The sequence below is a fragment of the Medicago truncatula genome, chromosome 4, assembly GCF_003473485.1.
Source record: "Medicago truncatula cultivar Jemalong A17 chromosome 4, MtrunA17r5.0-ANR, whole genome shotgun sequence".
Classification (NCBI taxonomy): Eukaryota; Viridiplantae; Streptophyta; class Magnoliopsida; order Fabales; family Fabaceae; genus Medicago; species Medicago truncatula.
Genome location: NC_053045.1, coordinates 12,892,482 through 12,919,351, shown reverse-complemented (window position 1 = coordinate 12,919,351; position 26,870 = coordinate 12,892,482). Strand labels below are relative to the sequence as shown.

The window sequence follows — 26,870 nt, the reverse complement described above, 5'->3', positions numbered from 1 at the left end:
TAATTTAGTTGAATTAGATCAACTCCAACGTTGATTTAACCATGATCCAAAAGTCTCACTTTTCAATCTCCGGTTCAAATTTTAAAGCACTGCTTCTCATAAACTACCTTTTTTGACATTTTGGATAATAAAAAAAAAAGGAAACGTGTCTACCTCCGTAGTACCGACACTTTTGATCGAAAGCTGTCCGATGTTCGACACATATCAGTGCTGAAAACCAAAACAATACCAACACATACAGTTACATTCAATTATGTCATTTTCACAAATTATTAACAATGTTAATATGTTAATGTTGTGTCCGGTGTCCGTTTTAGCGCTTCATAGGTGTTTAACCAATTTGTATGGGTGTTAATAGCTACACCTATTTATTGAGTACAAAAAAGCCAGGCCCATTAAATTACAAAGTTATATAACCCCACCTGACCTCCACAACTGAAATCAAACGACTCATTTGACTCAATTCAAATGGCAACATCATCACTGTCTTTTTCTTCTGCCCTAAAACAGAACCACCTAAGAACAACCTTGTCCTATTTTCTGAAACAAAATCGGTGTTATTCAAAGTTAAAACATGCAAAAACAACATCATCATCAGCAGCAGATTTTGAGAAAGTGGCAGACGATGTACCAACCTCAGGAATCTGTAGACCTTTGTCTGAAATACTGAAAGAGCTGAACAAGAAAGTTCCTGATTCTCTTGTTAAAACTCGTGTTGAGAAAGATGGGTTTCATATTCGATACATTCCTTGGTACTTTTTCTTAACCCTAACCCTAATAAACTACTTTGTTATCCTCGTATTCTTGTAACATTATTGTCATCATTATTGGGTAAATAGTCTTTTTGTCACTGAATGTGTTACAAGTAACGACAATAGTCTTCAATGTATCGAAATTCCAAAATAGTCTCTGATTGTGCATCATGTTAGTCAATATAGTTAGGGCCTGATATGACATTATTAACGAAACATTTTAACTGTAGTGACTATTTTGACTAACATAATGCATTCAAGGATTATTTTGAAATTTCGATACATTGAAGACTATTGTGGTTACTCGTAACACATTCAATGACGAAACTGACTATTTACCCAAATGTTTGGATTGACTTATTTGAGTTTATCTTTGGATCATATAAGTACTCTTTGAAATGACTTATGAAAAAAGCTTATGACATAAGCTGTATGAAAATAATTTGACTTTATTTTATGTTTGTTATAGAAGCAACTTTTACAAAAGTACATATATGATAAATGCTCATGCTGTAAACGCTTAATTAAGCTGTTTATCCAAACAAAGCTAAACTCAAATAAGTCAATCCAAATCCAAATAGACTCTAAAAAGTGGGTACATGTGTATTGAAAACAAAATTTGAGATAATTATAGAAACTAAATATATTTAACCCTTTGTTATTATGAATATTATTGCAGGCATACTGTGAACCGCGTTTTGAACTTACACGCTCCCGGTATATACACACGTACATGTAACCCTTTTGATTAATTTTTTTATTTTTGTTTCAATGTTAAATTTACTTATTTGTTTTTCTTATGCTAGAGTGGTCTGGTGAGGTTCGGAATATCGCCTATTCTGCTGATGCCAAATCTGTTTCTGTTGTTTATCGAGTTACTCTTTATGGGACTGATGCTGAGGTACTTGCATCTTCTATCTATTTAAAGTTTTCCGTTAATGCACTTGGTGGTATTTCATATCTATGCTTTCTGCATTTCCCCCATATTTGTATAGTCTTGTCTGAGATCTTTACTAGTATATGCTAACATGTTATTCATGAACCATCTATAATAATCTCACCAACATTTTACAGTCTCAAAAAGCAACATCATGCATGTGTTGTTTTATATTTACTACTTATATGTCTTGGTATGAGATTGGTCTGGATTCTTCATTCATTCTACTTCTATACCGCTTCACTAAATGACAGTCTTTTGTTCACTAGCCCCCTTAGTTGGAATCTCATTCCCTGTAAATTAGATGAAAGGAAAATTAGAGAGGTCTGTCTTTGATTTTGGAGAGGATAGAGTCGAATGTATTGAGTTGTTAATGATAATTATTGTGATATTGGTACGGTTAGAGCGTGATTTGTATAGCCATGCTATGATTTTGAGTTGTCGAACAATATTCTATTATTATTGTGATGTTTTGTTGTCGAGCAGATATTGTATTTTTATTGTATTGTTTTTGTTGTCATTTGAACAACTTTCATGTTATATTATAATAAAAAATTCTTATCTTTTATATTTTTATTGATGTAACCATACCTTTGTTTTCTAAAAAATTGTCAAATCCGTTATCAGTACTCGTGTTGGTACTGGTACCCTTGCATTCTTGTGAAGAGGTCTCTCGGGAATCAGAATGTAATTGAGTTTTCTTTCAATAAACAATATATATATTTTTTTTTTTATATTTTTAACCGGTATCTACCATCTTGACTGTAATTTTCAAATGACTAAACTTAGGTGCATAGTTTTTGGGTGTTTTTTGTGTTGTTTTTATCTTAATATACACTTTAGCAGTTAAAATAATCTTTGAGAAAATTATTGATTGAGGAAATCATGGGTCATTATGTGTATTTTAAGTGGAGGAAAACACGAGAATCACTTGAGGAAATACACCTAAGTTTTGTCAATTTTCAAATTACTAGGGGGTATGAATAGAAATTCTGTACTTGGGGTATAAAAGCAATTTTTCACAGCTCTCGGTTTTATATATTAGGAGAAGAAGTTTAACTTGTATGTTTTCTTTCTTCGATAGAGACATCAAGTTCTGACGTTCTGCTCAGCTTGATTTACTGTTTTATTTGACTTAGCAGTTAGAACTACCGATGTAGTTTTGGTTCTGCAGACGCTGCTTGAAATAGCTTCTGCCTGTGATCTTTATACTTGACATCGCAATTTACCTCTTCCATTGCCCATATAAACATACACTAATAAAATACTACTTATACTTGATGTTTGTGGTGATCGAAACTTCATAATAGATCTTTAAACTCAATTAATAAACTAGATGGTTTACCTATCACACACATTGAATCTTTGATTTGCATCAATACTTTGATTCTCACATTTTACTGCCTTTTGATAGTGTTAACCTTTGCCTGGTATTGTGTTGGTTAAAAGGACAAGTATATATCGAATATCTTCCACTTTCTAGACACAATAACAATACCTTCACAAGCCATCAGTATATAGAACAGAATCCTGGAAAGTTGAGCCAATCTATCTTCCCTACATTATAAACTACACACAATTCAGTTTGTTCATCATGCATACATGTCAGTTGAGTGACTTTTAAGGAACTAAATGTTCAATGTGCTCAATCTACGAACATTTACAAGACGTCAAACTGCTGAAAAAAAATTAATAGATGCCAAGAAATCTTGAGCTAGCTATGTCCTTGGAGTCTTGTAAACACGCGAAAATGTTTGACTAATTGGTATATGAACTAGGTTAAGAGTTGTTCAGCTTTCTTGGCAGTGGAGCTAGACTAGTAGAGCTTTAGAAGCTCTATAGTTCAACAAAATTTACATTTATATGACTGCAGATTGCTTTTGCATCTTTTTCTCGAGTTTATTTACAATCATTGTTGATTTCAACTTTTTGCTATTGCTTTTGAAGTCTTTGGATATCGATATTTAAACATGATGTAGATATAATATAGCTACGGTGATTGAGTCAGAAAAATGAAACAAGCAGACTTCAGTTGTTAGTTAGCTCCTGTTCTTTCTGTCTACAGATTATTTTCAATTCTGTTTTAGTCATCTCTAAACACCGTTTATTTCTCTAGATATTTAGGGAATCAACTGGTACTGCTTCAACAGATGATACAAATTATGGAGATCCTGTACAGAAGGCAGAAGCAATGGCTTTTCGAAGAGCTTGTGCACGCTTTGGGTTGGGGCTGCACCTTTATCATGAAGAAGCGTCATAAACAAGCGGTTTTTTGTGTCACATTAACTGCCATTGTATATTTTTGGCATTTAGCCTATGCTGCCGTTACTTTGAAACAAGATCATATGGTTAGTTACCACTTAAAAGGTAGCATTTTGTCATGATCACCATATGTTTTATCTTTAGTTCTCTGTGTGGTTCATGATATAGAACATTACAGTATAGTTTGATCCATTTTATCGTTTACTCTCATCTAGTAGGAAATGAAATGACTTCGATTGTAGTTATCTGATTGTATGGTTCAACCACTGTTTGGTTCAATCATATGATGTTTTTGGGAGAATTGATGGACTACTGTTCTTTCGATATAAAACAGTAAACGTATGTTTAGAATTTAATTGCATACTAATTTTGTTGATTACTACGACTATTACCACTACTTTTTATGCTTACATGTAAATTGGATCTTATCCTTGTGTTACTTGTGTCTTATCTATGTTGAGTGATTAGAGTTTATGCAGTTGTGCGTATCAATAAAACAAATTAGGTGTTTGACCTATTTAATCCCATAAATCTATGAGTCCAACTGATCTAAAACTTGCGGTAGGAATTTGATTACGTCGGTGAGGACGATTCTTACAACCTTCCAACCCAGCCGTAACAATTGTGTTTAAGGAACTGCATAAGACCATGTCCAATGGTGTGTTTAATGGGCCATTCAACATGATTTTTGTCTTCAATGGTATGTTTAATGGCTGTTGAATTGGGGAATAGAAGAGAGAGAGGATGAATGCATTCAACACAATTGAATATTGTCTCATGCCACGCGGCACGCTGCTATTGCTTGAAAACGGGCGTGTGCATCACACGTGCCGACAGGGCGTGTGACTGTTCAGAAGGCAGAGAGAGAAAACGCGTTTTGGATAGATAGGGACACGTGGTGCGTTTTAATTGGTTGTCCGGATTCTTATCATTTTAATAATTTGACCTCAATTATTTCGTTGTAAATTAATTTAAAAATAAATAAAAAATACCAAAATTCATTATTTTTTTTTTCTCTCTATAAATAGAGACTTGGTTCATTTGATTTGGATCTCATGATCTATGGATCTGGCATGCCTTTTTTGGATGTTCGGGAACGTTGAACGATATAAACGTTTTAGACCGGTCACCAGTGTTTGATGATGTGGAACATGGAAAGGCTTCAAGGGTGAATTACTTTGTGAATCAACGTCCCTATAATATGACATACTATCTAGCTGATGGTATCTACCCTTCTTATCCAACTTTTGTCAAATCAATTAGACTTCCTCAAAGTGAACCCTATAAGTTATTTGCAAAACATCAAGAGGGATGTCGGAAAGACATCGAACATGCTTTTGAAGTGCTTCAAGCTCGATTTAAAATCATCCGTGAACCAGCTCGCTTGTGGGACATAGCCGATTTGGGTATCATCATGAGGTCATGCATCATATTACATAATATGATTGTTGAGGATAAACGAGATACATATGCTCAACGTTGGACCGATTTTGAGCAACCTGGGGAAGTGGATCTAGTACATCGCAACCATACTCGACCAAGGTGCTACCAGCATTTGCAAATCATGTGCGTGCTAGATCCGAGTTGCGTGATCCAGATGTTCATCATGAATTGCAAGCAGATCTAGTGAAACACATATGGACAAAGTTTGGAATGTATCGTGATTGAAGATGATTTGTACGTACTAAATAAATTACTTGTGTGCTGTATGCTTAATTTTTTGTATTGCATTTTAAGTTATTTGTGTGCCGCGTGCTTAGTTTGTTGTACTTGCATTTTAAATTAAGAAAATAAAAATAAATTATTTTACAAAATTTTGTTTTTCCAAAAATAATAAAAAATATAGTTAATTGTATTATTTTAATTTAATTATAATCGTAATTTTATGTAATTATAAAAATAAAAATTAAATAAGAATAAAAAATAAAAAATGGTGAGGTAGAGTGTTGAATGAAAAACCATTGAAAAAGATAAAAGTTGAATGAGTGTTGAATAAGAGAGAGAAAATGATGTGGAGTGTTGGGAATCGAAAATGTGGATGTTGAACGGCATAAACCATTGGGGATGGTCTAAGATTTGTCTAAGGAGCTGTCGCATCGGAATGTGATCGGCAACTGCCGCAAAATTGGACATTGCTGGAACCTTCTCTGCATTATATCTCACATAAGTCACATCAGATGTATGAATCACATTTATGCACATTGCAATTATGCAACATAAATTATTTTCAATGCCGTTTGTGTACCAGAACTACGTGAGACATATTTAGGTAGAAATATGTGGTGTGAACATTGCTACCATCATTTATTGTCCCTAATCCACTTAATAAAATACATTGCTACGTGAAAGTAATATGAGAGTAGATGGACCTTGTTCAGGTTTAAATGTGGTACGTGGCGGTTGCTGCAGCTCTCTTGTGGTGAAATAATTTGTGGCTAATATATTGTTAATTATTTTATTAAAAATCGTAAAAAAAATAATTAGTTTATTCTAAAATAGTCGCAACAAAATATTTTAAGGGAAAAGATTGGTAAACATCTAAAACTTTTTTTTTTGAGGGGTAGACACTCAATCTATCTACACTTTAAAAGATATAGAGATAAAAGGAGTGATATAATAGATGTGATATGTTGATACTTATTTGAAGAAAATATAATATATTGTTGATGTAATAGGAAGAAAGAAAGAGATGGAGATAAAATAAGATATTGAATAAATTTATAAAACTTAAGGGTATCTTTTTTTGGTAGTGTAAATTTAAGGTATTTAAATATAAGAGTTGTATTTAATAAAGAAATATTATGTTCCTTTCAATAAAAATAACGAAATATTATGTTAACGAGGAATGCTAAGGACAAACTCTCTAACACACTCTTTTGAACACTCCCTCAACCATTGGTCCACGTCACCATATCTTTTAAACATTCTACCTAATAACTAGTTTCACATGTTGCAAGAAAACACAGAACATGTCCTCTAGTTTTTTTACAGCAAAGATCTAAAAATTGCTTATCTATTTCTTCTACCTCTTATCTCCCTTGACTCTTTTAACCCATTTTTCTTCACATCTTATCTCAACAAGATAATAACTAGTTTTATTTTTAATTTTATGCTACACCTCTGGATCTGAAACCCCTTTGTGATTTTGTTTGACAGATTTAGTAAAGAATGCCATACATAATATTCAATTTCTGATCTTGCCAAAGAATCAATGTACAAACTGTTTTGTATAGATAAACATCATATGCCATTCTTATGATTTCACTCGACTTGACAATAATCATTGAGTAATTGGAAGTTGCAATTGGTTTGAACCTTTTGGCGTCATCCAAAAAATTAATGGTGGCCTTTCGTACTCAAGCACAATCTCTAGTAAATGAAATGGAATTGATCATCAAAATTTTAAAAGAAATGTTAAAGAGGTGTTGATAGTGGGGTGGGAACGAAGAAGTTCATTGACTCTGGGGCTGGTGGGGTGGGGAAGTTTATCGGAACAGTTTTCCCTTTTCAGATTAAAAGTTTGATAACCTGCCAAGCCAGTTTCCAGTCAAGTGATTTTTAAAAGGTGGTGACGTGGACCAATGAATGAGAGTGTTTAAAGGAGTTTGTTAGAGAGTTTGTCCATAGCATTCCTCCTTAACAAAAAAAATAACATCATTCTATTTTTTATTTTTGATCAAGTAGGTTAGTGACTAAAATTGACACATTTTAAATACGAAAAAAATAGGATATATATGGTCTCTACCATACGGGACATGCCATCACTCTATTTAATATTGTAAATTATATCCCAGTCTCGCAACAACAACAACTACGACATATCTGACTTTCTATTTCGGTTGATTAATTTTCTTTTGTTGGTAATCAGTCTCTTTCATCTCCACTAGTTTAAAATTTCAGCTCAATTTTTATTTTCACTATCACTATAAAAGCTTATGCATCTCCAAACTCATCTAAATACACGATAATACATCATGTCTCCTTTGTTATATTATTCCCTCCTTTCCCTTAGTTTCATTTTTACCTTGAAACTTTTACTACAAAGAAGAAAGTTTAAAAACCTTCCACCAAGTCCATCAATAACTCTTCCCTTAATAGGACACCTCCACTACATCAACCTCCCACTCCACCGTTCCCTTCACAACCTTTCACAAAAATACGGCAACATCTTCTCTTTATGGTTCGGGTCACGTCGTGTTGTTGTTATCTCCTCCCAAGCCCTACTTCAACAATGCTTAGCCAAACACGACGTTGTTTTATCAAACCGACCTCATTTCCTCACCGGAAAATATCTTTTCTACAATTACACTAGCTTAGACTCCGCCCCTTACGGAGACCATTGGCGTAACCTTCGTAAAATCATCACCCTCGACATCCTCTCAACGCAACGTCTCAACTCCTTCAGAGAAACACGAAGGAAAGGGACGTTGAAGCTTATAACAAATCTAGTCCGCGACTCGTGTGATGGGTTTACACGAGTTGAGCTAAGGACGAGGCTAACCGATATGATGTTTGATAATATGACGGCAATGGTTGTTGGTGATGCCGCGGAATTTAAAAAGTTTAAAGAGATGGTATCGGAGATGATGCCGTTGTTCGGGGCGAATAATAAGGGAGATTTTGTTCCTTTACTTAGGTTGTTTGATTTTGATGGTATGGTTAAGAAGATGAAGGATATTGGGAAGAGAGGTGATTTGTTTTTGCAAGGAATTGTTGAAGAGATTAAAAGTGGGAAGCACAATGAAAATACAATGATACAACATCTATTGACTTTGCAGAAATCTCAACCTGAGTATTACTCTGATGAGATTATCAAAGGGCTTATTCAGGTAATTAACAACTCAATTATTCAATTGCTAAAAAAAATAAAATCTCAATTATTCAATTTTGTCATTAACAACTCAATTATTCAATTTTGTCATTAACAACTCAATTATTCAATTTTGTCAAAAATAACTCGATTGTTCAATTTTTGAGTAATTTATTTTAAAAAAATAATTATGTCTGCTATTTGGATTTGGATTTGGATTCCAGTTTGACATATAGTCGACCAATCTTACTCAATCATAATGATTCTTGAACAGTGACTTTGCTAAATGCTTTTTTGTCAAAAAGAATTAATGTAAGTTTTGACTTAATGAAAACAAAAATTGGCTGATCCTGTAATTAATTTATGAGTTCATTTTGGTCCTTAATTAATAAAAGTTTTGTTTTAGTCCTTTAATTTCATCTATGTTTATCAATTTAGTCCCATTATGTTAATTTTAACTCAAAATATTTAAGGTGGATCAACATTATACGTGATCCAAATTTGATTTTAATCCTTTGATCATTTTAAAATAAAATAGACCATTGAATCATGCAAGGTCATTTAATCTAATAGTGAACCATCAATACATAATTTTTCTTTCCTTTTCTTCATCTTCTACCTTACATTTCTTCTCCTTATTGATCTTCATATAAACTTCATACCATATTCATCAACTTAAAGAAAAAAATCCAAAAAAATAAAAGAATATAACTTAGGAAAAAATCCAACACTACCACCGTTACCGTTACCACCACCACTACCACCACTACCACCACAACCGTGACCACAATTAAACAACCCACTTTCTCCCCCAACTAGGGATAGGAATAGGCTAGGGTGAACTAGGCTTTGCAAGGCCTAAACCTGGCCTGCCAATTTTTTTTAAGACCTAAGCCTAACCTGCGGTCTGTCATAGGCTTACTTTTTAGGCCTGAGCCTGGCATTCTTAAAGCCTGATACGGCCTTCTAGCCTGTTTAAAAGCCTATTTCATATGAACATCTTTAAATAAACAATGCGATTGAAGTTTAAATAGTCTAGAGAACTAATAGCTCAGTTAGATTAAACTCTCTTTTGATAATCAACACAAGCTTTTAAGGAAAAAAATTCTAATTTATAATAATACATTTAAATATGCAAAAAAAATTAATGTATACTAATAAGCTTAAATCACTCTAAATGTTAACAAATTTTTATTTTAATTCAAAATACAAGATATAATATAATAATAAATAATATTGTTCAAAATTACTTAAATAGGCCGGCCTAATAGGCCGAAGAGGCTTTTTGAATGGCATGTGGCCTGACCTTTTTGTTAAATAGGCTTCTAAAAAAGCCCAGGCCATCTCTATTTAGAAAAAAGTCTGGCATGGCCTGACCTATCGTAGGCTAGGCATAGGCCCATGGTAGGCCGGCCTGACCTATTCCCATCCCTACCCACAACCCATCTATTTCCACTCTCACCTTTCATTTCACTCGTATCATCTCTGCAACTTCAATTCTACTCTCCTCACCAACCCCTCTCTCTCTCCCTCTCCCTCTCCTACAACTCAGCCCCTTTCTGTCTCAATTGAACCATTCACACTAAATTCAAAAACAACTCTAAATCCAATCTCAATTCAAAATAAATGTTCAATTCAATAATAACTCTCAAAAAATGATTTGGGAAGGGTTTGTAGTGATTATAGAAAAGGTAGAATTTGTGCGAAGGACACGTGGCAAAGGAGATGATGAGTCAATAAGTAAAAGGGACCAAAACCAAAAAAATGAAAATTGACAAAAGGACCAAATCTAAAACATTCGAAATCTACAAAATCTTCATCTTCGTCTTCTCTCTCCTTTCATCTTAATCTTCATCTCATGCCTTCCACTATTCTTCTTACCAATATCCACCAATTTTTCTAAACATGTCTTCATCATTAGTTTCTAACTCCGCTCCAACAAAATTCTTAGCTTTCAATTTAGAACAATTTCATAAACAAAAACTTTGAATCCACAAAATTAACATCAACGTCTTCAATGTAAAAAAAAATTTGAACCCAGAGATTTAGGATCATCCTATTCAATCTAATAAACCATTGAAATACTTCCAAATACGGGTGAAGATCCTCTCCATTTGGCAAAATAAATGGAGTTTTGCAAGTTGGAGAGAGATAGACACAAAAATTAGATGGTGGGTCCCACCATCATTAATTATATTTTACTTTTTTCAAGATTTTATGTGTCTTTATCTCTCCAAATTGAAGAAATGGAGAAACACATAAATGGAGAGGATCCTAACCCTCCAAATACATAGCACAAATTAAAAAATTTTCACAATCTCCTACAATACAAATACTCCTCATCCATCTCCTTCCCTTCAACCTCCAACACCAAATTAACTTTTAATGTTAATGATTTTGAAAAAAAAAAACATTAAAGATTTAGAAAAAAAACAACAAAAGAAAATATTTGCTCTTTGAATCTTAATAGCTTATTGTATCTAGTTTTAAGTTTATCAACATTGTTCAAAGAAAGTGCTTCAAATGCCACATTAAACCACATCATGCGTTTTTAACATACTTTTAACGTCAAGGACTAAAACCAAAAATATTTGATCTTTTAGGGATTGTTTTTTTTTAAAAAAAAAAAGATACATGGCGAAAACTAAACACTCACTAAATTACAAGAACTAACTACATTTTTTTTTGGTTACAAACTACATATTTAAGCCTTCATAAAAACAATGTAAATAAAAAACATTAGAAAAAATGTTAAAAGAACTCTTCTGTAGTCAAGATTTCTTCTTGTTTTAATTTTTCATTTAAGACAAATCGGAGAGATTGTCTTAAACAAGACTATTAAAAAGTGTTTTTTTTGAAAAATATATAATACTAGGCTAAAATATGGTTTTGGTCCCTGCAAATATGTCTCGTTTTGGTTTTGGTCCCTGTAATTTTTATTTGTTGTTTTTGGTTCCTGCAAATATGTTTCGTTTTGGTTTTGGTCTCTGACCCCACTTTTGTGATGATTTGCACTCGTGGCACACGATGACTGAACTCATTTATTAGAAAGATAGTCTCTGCAAAATCTTTTGATTTTTAAAAAGGTCCCTGCAAAATATTTTACTTTTGAAAAGTAAAATATTTTGCAAGGACAGAAAAACAACAAATTTTTTTTACAGGGACTAAAACTTAAACGAGTCATATTTGCAGGGACCAAAACCATATTTTAGCCTATATAATATTTCAAATGTTTGCAATTGTTGAATAAAATCAATTTTTTTTTGTTAATCCAACATTTCAGGAAACCTAATAATTTAGAGTTCGGCTGTGAAATAAACAAAATTTAATAAAAAATTGTTTTATTCAAAAATTAATTTTAAATTCTCCCAAACAATTCATCATTTGCGAGTTCATTAATCACTTTAACCTAATTAGTTGGTTATAAAATCAATATTTTACTTCATTGTATTGCAGGGAACATTCCTTGGTGGAACAGACACAATAGTTACGACTCTAGAGTGGGCAATGTCTGCTTTATTAAATAACCCAGAGATATTAAAAAAAGCAAAGGATGAATTATACACCAAAATAGGCAATGATCGTTTGGTAGATGAGTCAGACATTTCAAATCTTCCATACATTCAAAACATTATCTACGAGACACTAAGATTATACTCTCCTGCTCCATTACTATTACCTCGTTTTTCTTCGGATGAATGTAATATCGAAGGTTATACTATTCCACGTGACACTATAGTTTTGATTAATGCATGGGCCATTCAAAGAGACGATGAAACTTGGAATAATGCTGCATGTTTTAATCCAGAGAGATTTGAAAAAGAAGGTGAGGTAAATAAGTTAATTGCATTTGGTTTTGGAAGAAGGGCTTGTCCTGGAATAGGTTTGGCATATCGTACAATGTGGTTGAGTTTGGCATTGTTGATTCAGTGTTTTGAATGGAAACGATTAAATGATGAAGAAATAGATATGGCAGAAAATAGTACAGGGGTTGTCATGGAAAAGCTTATTCCATTAGAAGCAATGTGTAAAGCACGACCAATCGTCAAGAAAGTTGTCCAAGAATTGATTATCTAGTGAGCACATCTGTGCAATAAAATCTACATTGACACTGTATAAATGTTTTTGTAAAAGTTTTAAATAAGTGATTTTTACATAAATTTATGTTTTTTTTTTTTTATCTTCGTGATTCTTTTGTCTAAGTACGTTGTTGTGTTGTTCGTTGTATTATGTGACGTTGTTCTAAGTAATTTTTACATATATATAATGTTTTTTTTAAATACCATCGTCACGGTCAGAGGCGGACCCAAAAACTATGATGCAAATTATAATATTATATATATATATTAAAAAAGTGAGGTTATGATGTCTTCGGGCGTATCCATTTCACCAAATGGTTCAAGTTCGATTCCCAACAACCCATCTTTATGATAAATTGTAATTTTAATACGAGTTGAATCACATACGCGCCACTTACTTAAAGACTTGTTGCCGCTAGGACACACAACCGAACATGTTATTCCGGCGACATATATTATATATATATAACTAATATTTTGAATCTAGTATATTAAAAAAAAAAAAGTTAGGTGATAATCTGGTGTGACTATAGCCACACTCAACCATACGGTGGGTCCGCCCCTAGTCACGATCAACCCTGCCTCGCCAAAACCTGCTAGATCCCATAAAATATCCTCCGTATGCTTACCCACGTGCCGCCAATTATGGTTCCTTTTCGGTGGGTGTCTGGATACTAGGTTAAGAAATAAGATGGGATGGAGGTTTCGAATATAAGTTAGTTAATGATGATTTTAAGTTGGTTGGATTGTGTCCTTTATATCAAAAAGTCGGTTAGATCATATAAAGAATTATTTTAATTTTGTAAGTTATGTAGTTTAATTTTTCTATAAATAATTTTTTGCTTAGTGTTTATTATCAAGAGTTTGTTTTTATGGTCCACCGAAAAATTTTTTTGGCTCCGTCACTGGTTGAAAGTTATTTGATAACATAGGTTTACATAATAAGAAAATCAATTGCACATGGATCAAAACAAACAAGACGGGTTTACAATTGCAGAATGATAGAAAACATGAATGTATTACATATAAGACAAAACAGATAGATGAGAGCATATTCATAATGAAGTTATAAAGCAAAAGAATTATACAGTTTGCTAAAAAAAATAAAATGATAAAGTAATATAATATGGATGAGAACAAAGAAAAAGTTAAAACAAATAGAAGATAACGTACCATTCATGTAACCTAACACAAGTATTCAGAAAATAATGCTGATATATGAATATAATAAAAAATGGTTAATTAAGTAAATAATTTTAATAAATATTTAGAATTTCGTTTTTGGTCTCTATAAAAGAAAATCACATTTTGTAGTTATCGTAAAATTTTGAAATAATAAGTTTTTGCTGTGTGAAAAAAAATGTTTTCTTTGATGATTTAATAAATTAATTCCAACACCCTTCCAATATATATATATTTTTAATTTTAAAAATAGACTTTATAATAATATTGTAAGATATCATCGATTGGGATATAACAAAGCTAACATTGCTTGAAAACATTAACTTCTTGAACACATATTGATTGACATAAACATAATACAAGAAATTAAAGGCATGGTAGAAAAGTAGCAAATCCATTCTCATCCAGCAGAGAATGAATTGATCCTCCTACTTTAGATTTCCTAATTACAATCCAAATAACATATAGACTTAAACATAAAATTAATAGAGTATGATGGTCCATCTCAATTTAAAAGTTGCCATAGAGAGAGAGATTAAATAAAGGGAAGAGATTGTGAAATGGAAAGAGAGAGAGAGAGACAAAGAAAAGAGTGATGATGAGATTCTCATTAATTCACCTATGTCCTAACCATGGTTGGTGAGCAAAGTGAAGTAACCAAGGGAACCCAAATATCTCCCAAGGTTACATGCAAGTGTTTTTTTGTTTTTGTTTTGAGTTCTACACATTCCATTAATGTAGTTCTCAAAATGATGATGACATGTACTACATATGCTAATTGGGAGTGTAAAAAAATTACTTTCCCTCCTAAAAATAACTAAATTGGGCTTAAACTACCTTAGTTTAGCCACAATGAATTTACATAAAAAAAAACTTAGTTAGTATTTTTTCTCCCCTTACCCAAAGGGAAGATGACTAATTTTGGTTTGTTGGTTAAACCCTTTTTTATGAAAATTAATTTGATAAACATGACTTATCCTAATTAACACTAAAGACTAAGGCTATATATCTAGATGTTACCATACAAAAAAGGTGGGACATCCAATGTCCATGATTGCTAAACTTTCCTCTTCATCCAGAGAGGTGTGATTAGCAATTTTGTTTTTCCAAAACTAGCTTAATTTTTTATAATGCTACCTATTTGTGAGATTCTTCAATTTACAATTTTTGAAAAACCAATCTTTATTACTTTCACTTTACCCTTCATGGGTCAAAGTTAATTAACAAGATGATTTTTTTTACTTAGCCTTTCCAAGGGCTAAGTTTTCCCATTCATTTTTCCAACTTAGCTATTTCCTATAGCTTTTGTTGGTGATTACACATCTTTTTGGTACCTTTCAAGGAACCAATGCAACTTTTTTTTCTTGAACAAAAAAAATGGGGAGGGGGGGTAATGCATGATGAGTATGACTCTCCAAATTATATAGAGAGGAAACCTTTGGGCCCCTATGGGGGGCCTATGATAATGATGAGTGGAAAAGCCCAAATTCCAATGATGGGCTTTTTTTCTTTGGTGTTAGTGAAAGTGAGTGTGTGTGTGTGTGATGAGAGAAACACCATGGTTAGACCAAAGGTTGATTGATGATACTAGAGACTTCAAGAAGCAATAACTTGGGAAGTTTTGACACAGCTAGAATTTTTTGAGATCATGATATGAGTCTCTAACGATGAGGAATAGGAGCTTGTAGAGCCATTGTCACGCCTGTGGCACAGCAAAACACACTGTCACAATATTAGCACCTCATTAATACATATCACCAAATTGCATAATCAGATAAACTATGTGCTTATTCAACTTATCAAGTCAAATCTCAATAGTTGAACTTAAATGGTATTGAACTTAAATTGCACCGCAGTTCAACGATCAGGTCAAATCTCAATAGTTGAATTTAAATTGCACTTCAGTCCAACGATCAAGCCAAATCTTGATAGTTGAACTTAAATTGCACCTCAGTCCAACTGTCAAGATTTGACTACATTTATCAAATAGCGGTGGAAGAAAATGTGAATTTGTGCGCAAGTATAGTTTGGTCAATAATCGTGCAATATAATTGTAACCCTAATTTAAAACCATGATAATGAGAGTATAGTAAGAAGTAGAAACCTGATGGTAAGGCAGCAGGAGAAGGTGCAAGAGAAATGGGTGTTCCATAGTGCTGAGCATACCCACCAGTTGAAGCAATTGGAGAATATTGAAACACTTGAGGTGGGTAGTTAACACCATAACCTTGGCCAGAAGTGTAGCCGCCGGTAGTTGCGCCGCCGGTTCCTTCGCCATATTGAAGATATGGGTAGTAGGCTGCTGCTGCTGCACCACCAGTCATCATCCCTCCAGCTGGTCCATTTCCATAAACAGGATACTGTGCTGTTGCCCCACCGTACATACCATAGTAGCTCTGCATTTTTCATTACATTACAACCACATTTTTTTTTTTTGAAAGGCATTTTTATTATTTCCCACATCAAAGGTGAATATCATTACTCTAATCACAAAAATAGTTTTTTATATATAAATTTAGTTATAATTAACATTAACATAATCAATAACTTTAACTTTTATGTACTATATAACAAAATTTCATTTACATTTAAAAGAAATAGAATTACAACAAAATGAAATTCTCGGATGTAGATTATTTGCTTTGACCATAACAAAGAAAGCTAACCATGTCTTAATTTTAATTTTAATTATAATTTCAAATATACTAGTAGTCATTTTTGCACATTGAAAAAGTCATAAAATTACTATTTTGTTTAAAATCAAGCATAACAAGGAAAAACAATTAACGAAAAAAAAATTAGAGTGGTTTTCATCATAACTTTATACATGTAAATATTTTTTTTTGCACAAACCAAAATGATATATATTAACAATATCGATCAATGGCCATATTATTTTTTTGTATATATGTTTGGCCATAATTGTCTTGCAGCTATAAAAGTAGTTAGATATAATATCAATTCTACAACAATAGGATCCAATGGAAACTTTTGTATTGTATTTTTCATATATTATGAATTTGATTATAAGTAGATATGAAAACAATATTTTAAGGACCACTATATCAAGCAGTGGATTAGATTAAATAATTTTGGGGGGCTTTGAATGCATAGAAGACCGTGAAAGTTTAAATGGACCACAAACATCACTGTGTTTTTTCCTTTCTAAAAAGTGGAAAGAAATAGAACAAAGGAGTGAAAGAAAACTTTGACTAGTGCAATCCACAATCATTTGTTGTTTCTATGGAATCATCAATTATATGCAGCAATAGTACTGTTAAGGTCACCGACTTACCACGTTCACCCCCACATTCTGTAGGGTACAATAATGAGCTGTAGTGAAAAAAGTTGGTGCCCACATTCATAAGCAAAGTTGAAAGAAATTTACTACTGTACCCCCTTAGATACCTATATTTGTGGGCCATCATCTATATCTTATGATTTTGACATACCCCCAAATTGGGAAAAATAGAATTTTCTCTTTAAAAAAAAGTAAGATATAATATTCTTTTAATATAAGTCGTTAATTATTTTTATTTAAAATAGGATTTATCCATTTAATTATTTTTTAAATAAATTTATTTATTCATTCATTATTTTATCATAATATTTCATTTTTAAAATATAAAATAAATTAACTCTTCTTTCAAATAATAAATCTTATTTAGTTTCTTAATTATATTCTGAAAGTAAATATATTTTTTTGACAAAACAGTTTTTTTTAATTTTTAATGAAAATTGAATATCCTTCATGCACAACTATTTTTCCCAGAATCTATGGCTAAGATGAAAATAATTCGAATCACTTTATTGACACTCTTGGTTTTACAAAAATTTGTTTCATAAATATAAAAGATATTATTGAAAAATAAAATACAAATTAGTTAAATAGAAGTATTTTATCCCGGAAAAAAAAAAGCATTTTATGAATGGGTTAAGGGGTGGATTAATAAAGGTGGTTTGAGGTTTAATTCTCAAATCCAACAAATACTAACCAATTAAATATTAACATACTAATATTGATTGTTTTAAAAAAAAGTATTTCATGAATAATATCATTTGGTATGGCAACTGAAATTTGTGTAGTCAAGAAAAATAAAAAACTGAAACTTGTAAAAGTAAAAATTAATTAAAACTATTTTGGAAATAATCCCATTAAATGTAGTAGAATTGATCAAAATTTTAAAAAGTAAAAATTATTTAAAATACATTTAATGAATATAACTTCATGAAATTTAAATTAATCAAATGGTATTTTCAAAGTTGGAGGCGTAGATATTTTCTTATTCTCTTTTTCAACCCTACCACATAAATTAATTCTAGAACTTATACTAAAATTAGGTTGAGAGTGATAATCAAATTGATTATGATCGCGAAAATAAAAGATCACAAATCTTTCACGTAGGTGCAAGTCTAGGTGATATTTATTTTATTTAGTCTTTCATGATTAGTGAATTTAGTAATTATACTATAGATAAATTGTCATAGTCCACTTATTAACATTAAAAAAGTTAATTTTTAATCACTAAACTACTTGACAAATAAAAAATTTGACATAGTCTCAAAAAAGATAAATTGACTTATATTGAATTCATCTGAGACAATTTTTTTATTTTTAATTTGTTATAGGATTAATTATTTAAAAGAGAGTAGTTGGAATTTTCATGGAAGATCGATCAAAAGCAATGTGTCGTAAAAGTTAAGCTTCAAAACGCATCCTAAGTAAAAGGTATATATAGAACAGACAAGAGAAAGTAAAAGTTAAAAGTACATACCGTAGGGTAACTGTAATCCGGTGAGTAAGAAGAGTACCTGAAAATAGTGTTCAAACAATGAAAAAAGAGAAAGGAAGAATTCAATGTGAATATACATAGTAGTGTCTAATTAAGCAGGCCAAAAAACAATTATTCTTATGTAAGTAAAAAACATGAGAAATTATTTATGTCTATGATTCTCTTTGATATAACGGCACGTATAGAAAAACAAGATATAACATGCATTCTTATAAACTTATTTAATAGTATCTTCGTCAGCCAGTTGATAGAGACAATGTATAATATATGTAAGGTCTGAAGTTTGAACCCCCGACCACCACGAAAAAAAACTTATTTAATAGTATAGATATTTTATGATTTTTTTTTTGGGGAAATATTTTATGAAACTTTTTCTTGAAGAAATATTTTATGAAACTTAAATAGTCAAATATATTTGAGGAATAATATTATTAAATAGGGTAAAATTAATTGAGTAATTTAGTTATACTTTATAGGGTTAATGGTGCTTTACCCCTGTAATATAGGTCATTTTTTGTTTTTCCTCCTGTAAAATATTTTTTTTTATTTACCCCCTGTAAAATATATTTTTTTTGGAATACCCCCCTAATAGGTCATAAAAAAAACGAAAAAAATTCTAAAAAAAAAAAATAAAGTCGTTTTTCTATGACCTATTAGGGGGGTATTCCAAAAAAAAATATTTTACAGGGGGGTAAATCAAAAAAAATATTTTACAGGGGGGAAAACAAAAAAGACCTATATTACAGGGGGTAAAGCACCATTAACCCTACTTTATAAAACAAACTATAATATTTTATTTTCTTATCCCTTAAAAAAACCATTTTATTTTCTTATATTACAAACTAAAGAAAGTAATATTAATTTTTTTTTCTCACTAAAGAGAGTGCTATTTTTTTAAAAATAATGAGAAACAACAGAATATTAAAAATGTAAGTGTAAATAATTTTGCATAAATAGTTAAATCTTTTATTTATTTATCTCCAATTTTATCTCCCTATCATATAGATTAAAACAAGGTTTTCAAAAAAAACCAACCAATGAATAACAAGTTTGAAAGTATGAAATACAAGTACAAACGCATGTGAAAGATTTATTTGTTTTTAACAATAACCCATGTGAAACTATTAAGTAGCAAAAGTGGTATATAAAATCATCTCTCATTTACAAATATGTTTCTTTCTTTCTATTTGTTCATATAGAGAAATATGTGTAAGGTTGATGAAAAAGTTACATAAAGGGGCCATGTGAAATCAGGTGTATTTGTTTTATTTATTTAAAAAGAATACTACATATGAACTGGCAAGGCATGCTTGCTTGGTGTTAGTGATAGACCTAGCTAGCATATTAAATTATATTGAATGGTTTTGTTGTTTTATGAGTTGGCATTGCACGTGCTATTCAATCCAACCTTAAAGTACAAATGTAAATATTGTGATATAGAAAAGAGAGAAAGAGAGGAAAAAAAAAGAGTACTATAGTGTTCAAGAAGCATATTCATACCCATAAACATTATAAGGTATCCCTTGCTGGATGGCATAATGAGGGAAGGTTGCAGCTGAAGGAAAAGCTGATCCCACTCCTCCAAATCCTGTCTGGAAAGAACCCATTACCCTAATGTTCCTTCCTCCTCCTCCTACAAATTTTCATCATTACACAACAAAATTAATCAATACTACCATTCAATATTTCACATGATAAAAAGCTACTTTTTGAAATGTTATAGGATGCATATTAAAATAACATAAAATACAAAATACATAGTTGGTTTTCGACTTATCGGTCTTTGTTCGTCTCATGCAGTGATTTGGTATTAATAAAATTTTGTTGCTGAAAAAAATATAAAAAATATAAAATTCGTTTTTCATTGTGTCTATGTCTTTAGAGATGCTCATTGTAGATATCAATATAATTTTTTCTTATATTGTTAATGATTCAACTTTTTCTAGTAGTGTTATTAGGACTAGGAAGAGTTTGAAGTTAAATTTGAATACATGAAGTATTCAGGTCAAGCGATAACAAAATCAAAGAAACACCCCACAAAAAAACAAGAGCAAAACTTAGATGAGATAGGATGATGCATGTTAAGACCCCTAATATGCATGTGGATTTTACTGTTATACTCTTTAAATAATATAAAAATACAAAATACATTGTTTTAATAAGGATTTGATTTCTATCTTGTTGGTCTCCGTTCGTCTTTTTAAGGATTTGGTTATTAATAAAATTATCATTAAAAAAAAAAATTATTTTTTCATTGTGTATGTCTTTAGAGACCTTCAATATAGATATCAATATAATTTTTTCTTATATGAATTATTGTTGATGATTCAACTTTTTTCTAGTAGTATTTTAAGAACTAGGAAGAGTTTGAAGTTAAATATATATATATAACAAAATATAGTTTAGGATAAATGTAAGTTAAAAAAACAAAAAATTCACTAAAGGGAATAAAAGCAATAGAGTAGACTGCTTTTTTTTTTTCGATACTTCTTAGGGACACTTGTTTCATTTAATTTGTTTCCCAAAAACATGCATGAAATATTGAAACTCTTTACACATGGAAAAAAACATAGCATAACTTTCCACTCTGGAAGAATATTCAAGCTTAGCTGCCACTTAGCTGTGTGTCTTGCTTTCTCATCAAAGAATATTTTCACAGTGTGATTTGAGTTTCACTCAAACACAAATAATAATAATTTGCAAAAGGAATATCCATTAACATTAAGCTTGTACGTGGAGAATATGTGAACAAGAATGAGTTGATAAATGTTAGAGCATCTTTTAATAGTGATTAACTAGAAAATGAAAAGATTTAATGTAACTTTTCTTTGAGATCTTATACATCATATCAATAACAATATAGAATAATTTAATTATATATAAACTCAATCAGATAAGATGAGTTTATTAATTGGGCATATATTTTTTTATACATGCATTCAATCATATCTTAACATTTAGATATATTTTCAGCGCATAGAAATTAATCTATAATAAATATTTTTTTATACAATATTACCATGTTTTGGTGTTGAAGGCTTAGATCTTTGGACACCCAAAGAAGCAAGGTTGCAGTTAGCTCTTCTACCATCAATTATTGGAGCAGCATCCACACAAGCTCTCATAGCAGCATCAGGTTCACGAAAAGTGACCTAAATTGGAAACAAACAAATTTTCAACTTCAATATATACAAGAATGGATTTGTCCAAAAACAAAAAAAATACAAAATGGTAGATAAAGTATAGAAAATTGAGATAAGATATAGTTTGCTAGTGAAAGAAACTAAACTTGGATTACTATATGCTTCATTTCTTTGCAAATGACTTAAATATACATGTGTATTGCAAGTGTTTGAGTTGTTTTGCTACCACGATTCATTGAGATTTAATCATTTATAACTTCGAATAAGGATTATTTTTATTTATAAAAATCAATCATACATAAACTTGATCATTTAGATCAATCCTGTCTCCCGAGAAGTTACTTGGTTGAGAGTATCTCTCTTCAACCTCGAGAAACTCGGTTTGAGACCCGGCACCAAAGATCAATCCTTCTAATATATAGAATTAAAACATGATAATGATAAAGAAATTAAAATATAGAGAGAAGATAGACATACAAATCCATAGCCTTTGGATCTTCCAGTGGCTTTGTCAGTGATAACAACAGCTTCCAAGATCTCACCAAATTGCTCAAAATACTTCTTCATAGTCTCTTTTTGAGTTTCCCAAGCCAATCCTCCAACAAAAACTTTGGTGTAAGTTGTGTCACCAAATTGTCCTGCCAAATTAATTGGAGTCATGTTGAGTTTCCTTGATGATGATGATCTTACTATTGCAAAATATTATCCTCTAGGGTTAGCTAGCTATGAAAAAACTTCCCAAGTGTTTTTTTTTTTGGTCAAACAATGAAGTCTATAGAGATCTAGGTGATGGGGTTGGAAAATATGAAAAAAAGATACTAAATTTAGAAGGATCTTCTTCTCAAGGTAGTGGTTGGTGTGTTTTTGGAGATGAGTGGTGATGTGAATAGAAGAGAGACAATTAGGTCAGAGAGAGAGAGAGAGAAAATTGGGAGGGAAGAGAAAGCAAAAGATAGAAAAAAAGAGGAAAGGGGTGTTACATAATAAGGACATGAATTATATACATAGCAGCCCCCACCCCACCAAGTTTGCATTATTCAATACTATACTTTAGACTTTATATTATATTTTTTTTAAGAATCAAAACCATAAACCGGGGAGGGTGTGATTTGGTTCGCGCTTTTATTGGTTCGCGCTTCTATTGGTTCGATTTCATTATTACTTTGTGTAGCTGTAATCATTTCATTGTGTTTTTATATTCAAATTTACATGTGGTAGTACAACCGCATGCATTTGTTACTTTTATTTTAGGAGATCAGTCATTTTAGTTTTTGAACAAGAAATGAATCGTCATTTTGGTTTCTGAATGAAAATATATCGCAAAACAGTTTTTGAATGTAGACTCCGTTAGTCAATTTAGTCCTTGAATGTAGAATTTGTTAGTCATTTTAGTCCCTAAAATTGATTAACAAAGTCTATATTTAGGGACTGTTTTGCAATTTCTTTGCATTCAAGGATTAAAGTGACGACTTATTTCTCATTTAAGGATTAAAGTGACTAATTCCCCTTTAATTTTTCGGCTTGTTCATTTTGAATTCACTTCAATTAAGCCTCAATTTTCTACAAAAAAATAATCCAATATTTCAAATTAGACCAAATGATAGGATGGGAGAATTCAAGTTCTCTTTTGGAATCTAAATGTGCAGACAGAGTTTGCATACATCAAACAAAATATTAAGAAAAACACATGAAGATAATTGATATTGTGGATTGAAAAAAAAATGCTAACACCAACGCATCCAACCTGTTCACTTGTTAAAGAAGAAACCACTAACAAGGTAGGTACAAAGGAATATAGAGATATGATAAGATCACTTGTTTATCTAGTAGTCTCAAGGTTTGGTATTTTGTTTAGTGACTGCATACACGTTAGATATGCGTTTAAGTGTGTTGGAAATTCTAAATACATGTGAAGTATTGTTTTTGCACCAAGTCAAAGATCTAGACCAAGTTGCAACTTTGGATATGAAGTCAAAGTTCAGCACCATCGGTCAAAGCTTTGTACTTGTGCTATACATTACACTAAGTATGTTGGAAGCTAGATACCTTGATGATCTATCTGTCATAGATAAAGAAGAAGTTCTACACAAGACTAAGGTCAACTGTGGAAGTCAATGTTGATGTACAATTCTCTGGAGTAGGATCTTCTGTACCAAGCATCTGATTCAAGTAATTCATAATTGGTGTATGCAAAGGCTAGTATCTCAAAGAAGGACAATTTATTATGACTTATGCAACATAATCAAACTCCTTTAAGATAATCATTGATGGAATTGAATGACTGAAGCATTGACCTCAAAATCTTCAAGATATCTCAACATTCATTTAGGTATTCTAAGACAAGGATTTCTTCATCAACGATCATCTACTTCATCTCTATATAAAGGACCAAGTTCGATTGAAGAAGGTTACGGCAACGATACGCACGACGCTCAAGCATATTCATGTCTAACCTGTTCTTATATACTATTGTAATTACATACATACTTGTTTATATTACATACCTTGTCTAACAAAAGAAAAAGAAACAACTGTGAGGTTACACTTTAAATGTATTGAGTTTCAATATGTTTACTACTCCTAGAGTTTGTGTAAGCATTATGTTTTGTAAACAACTTATTTTATATCTCTAGTTTGAAATTAGGTAGTCCTATAGGTTGAGACAAGGAAATCTAGGACAAAGTTGTCTTTGTGGTATTGTTGTAATCAAGATTTGATTGTAGTAAAAAAAAAATCATTGGAAGTGCAAGAGGATCGTTAGTAATCCCGGGTTGTATGGTGCACCAAGATAAATTGTGTGTTGTCTCTTTCCATTATCTTTTTACTTTTCACTTATATCTGTATTTTTAAAGAGTTGCAAAAACGTTAAAAATAACTCAAACCTTCATTTTCTTGTGTTTTTCTCACCTTCAAGATCGATAGCTTATTCAGAGAAACAAGTAATGGAAGAGCAATTAGAAGTTGATGGACTTCAATTGAAAATACAAACATTTTTCAAAATATCATTTATGGTTCTTTTTCATTATGTTATCTTCATCGATTTCAAGTTTATTTTGTAATTTTTCAACTTTCAAATGCATATGAGCCTGAAAATGTCTTATTTGACCTTTATTTGTCTATCCATTTTAGAAAGAGGAATGTTATTTGAACAACCATTTGATTGATAACTTATGTAACAACCATAATTTACAAAGAAAAAGTAGGTATTTGCACAAAAATCAAAGTAATAGAGAGATAAAGTAAAAAAATAATGTGAGTAGAAGAGAGAACGTTGTCACAAAATTCATGTTCAAATATCATTTCTCTTTTCTTTTAGAAAAAGCTAAAAAAGTTGTAATCAAAATTTAATGTCTTTAACCTCTCATAAATCAACATTGTTTCAACACATCTTTAACCTCTTTAGATGTGTCAGAGATGTTTTCAAGGAGTTTTAAACCAAAGAAAAAATATAAATAAATTTGGGACACTTATATGAGTTATGCAACACGTGTTTTACGACTGTCACATATCCATCAAACAACGTTTTAAGGAGTGTCGATACAAAGGAAAAAATAAATTGATTTGGAACGCTTGTCTTAGTTGTCGAACAGATGTCATATAACTATCAAATGAATGTAAGACACCATGACACACCTGATTCTAAACGTGTCTGTAACACCCCAACTTTCAATTTTTAATTAATTCAATGATATTTAATAGGTGAAGTTTTGATTAATATTATTATTGATGTTTCTTGTGCTTGAGTATTGTTTTGTTGTTTAGAAAATGAAATATTGATGATGATTGAGAAGTAGTATGAAATGTTGTTGAGGGTTATGTTTATGATTGAGGAATCAAAATTCAAAAAGAACAAAGTTAGTGTAATCGAAATTAGAGTCTTTAACCATGTGAAGAATGATGCAATTAGGTAAATTCTGTGAGAAATTAGTGTTGGGATGATATGGTAATCCTAGGTATTGTTTCATATCAGTTTGGGATCATGAGGGCTCTAAAAATGGGAGTTTTGGGCAACTTAGAAGCAATTTCATAGTTCAAAAACGTAGGATCAAGAATCGTCGCAGCACTGCGCTGCACTAAGGGCGCCTAGTGCCCACAACTCGAGAGCTGGCACCTCAGGTGTCAGTTCCTGACGCCCAGTGCCCAACTTTGGGTGCTTTTCACCTATTTCTCTCCCGAACTAGGTCTTGGCGTGAACATGAAAGTTGTAGAAATGGAAGTTAGCTTTCCATTGGATTTGGTGTGACCTCTTTTCAACATCCAAAACTCGAGTTATGATCAAATTACAGCACCTAGTTCATGATGCATTTTTTCATTGAACTTCAACATAATCTTTTCAATGAGCCTTAAAACAATCCTAGAAAATAATAGAGAGTTTAAGAAAGTTGTTATCGTGAAAGGTACGAGTAAGGACACTAAGCTATATAACTAAATGAGGGAGTGAGTTTAGGTATATAAATAGAAATGATCACCCCAGAATAATAACAAGCTTAAATATGAACTGAAGATAGTAGCTTGTGAGAATCTAATGATGTCAAGGTGGCTTGGCCATAGAAAGTGAGAGATAATATGGAAGACGTTATAAGGAATATTAATAAAGAGGTAAACATTTATATTAGAATGGAGAAGAGGGTATACTATCAGGATGAAAGATGTAGTAATGGAGAGAATGAATGATAGGAGTCTATTCTAAAATGCAGTAATGAATAATAAAGAAATGTGATTTGTACATATGCTTGCATAAGATGTTGATTAATGATGAGAAGTTACTGTCGTACGATGAAGATCTATACGAAGATCATAATTGTTGAATGGTGATGATGAATGATGAATGATGTAATAAATGATGTTTGTGAATGGCGAGTAATGACGAGAACTTATCTTGTTTAGGGTGACGAGTAAATGATGAAGTGGG

General features: G+C 31.5%; 3 protein-coding genes across 4 annotated transcripts; 2 read left to right on the top strand and 1 right to left on the bottom strand.

Moving 5' to 3' along the window:
* The first annotated feature begins 431 nt into the window (after positions 1 to 431).
* On the top strand, positions 432 to 4,342 carry LOC11421459 (DNA repair RAD52-like protein 1, mitochondrial). The gene is made up of 4 exons (XM_003605603.4): positions 432 to 752; positions 1,432 to 1,469; positions 1,559 to 1,653; positions 3,806 to 4,342. The coding sequence occupies exons 1-4, from the start codon at positions 469 to 471 to the stop codon at positions 3,947 to 3,949; spliced, it is 561 nt and encodes a 186-aa protein (XP_003605651.1). The 5' UTR covers positions 432 to 468; the 3' UTR covers positions 3,950 to 4,342.
* A 3,533-nt stretch (positions 4,343 to 7,875) lies between these two features.
* Positions 7,876 to 12,940, top strand: LOC11425754 (isoflavone 2'-hydroxylase). Its single transcript, XM_003605601.4, has 2 exons — positions 7,876 to 8,780; positions 12,218 to 12,940. The coding sequence occupies exons 1-2, from the start codon at positions 7,926 to 7,928 to the stop codon at positions 12,836 to 12,838; spliced, it is 1,476 nt and encodes a 491-aa protein (XP_003605649.2). The 5' UTR covers positions 7,876 to 7,925; the 3' UTR covers positions 12,839 to 12,940.
* A 1,374-nt stretch (positions 12,941 to 14,314) lies between these two features.
* LOC11425753 (RNA-binding protein 24) lies at positions 14,315 to 22,939 on the bottom strand. 2 transcript variants are annotated; one of them, XM_003605598.3, is made up of 6 exons: positions 22,436 to 22,939; positions 21,835 to 21,967; positions 20,316 to 20,448; positions 18,798 to 18,834; positions 16,127 to 16,418; positions 14,315 to 15,724 (listed from the first exon to the last, which is right to left on the bottom strand). In XM_003605598.3, exons 1-6 carry the CDS (start codon positions 22,616 to 22,618, stop codon positions 15,684 to 15,686), a joined length of 819 nt encoding a protein of 272 aa, XP_003605646.1. In that variant the 5' UTR covers positions 22,619 to 22,939; the 3' UTR covers positions 14,315 to 15,683. The 2 variants fall into 2 exon arrangements, with proteins under 2 accessions (XP_003605646.1, XP_003605647.1); XM_003605599.4 differs by having other exon boundaries at positions 14,315 to 15,744; positions 22,436 to 22,938.
* Between the last annotated feature and the right edge of the window lie 3,931 nt (positions 22,940 to 26,870).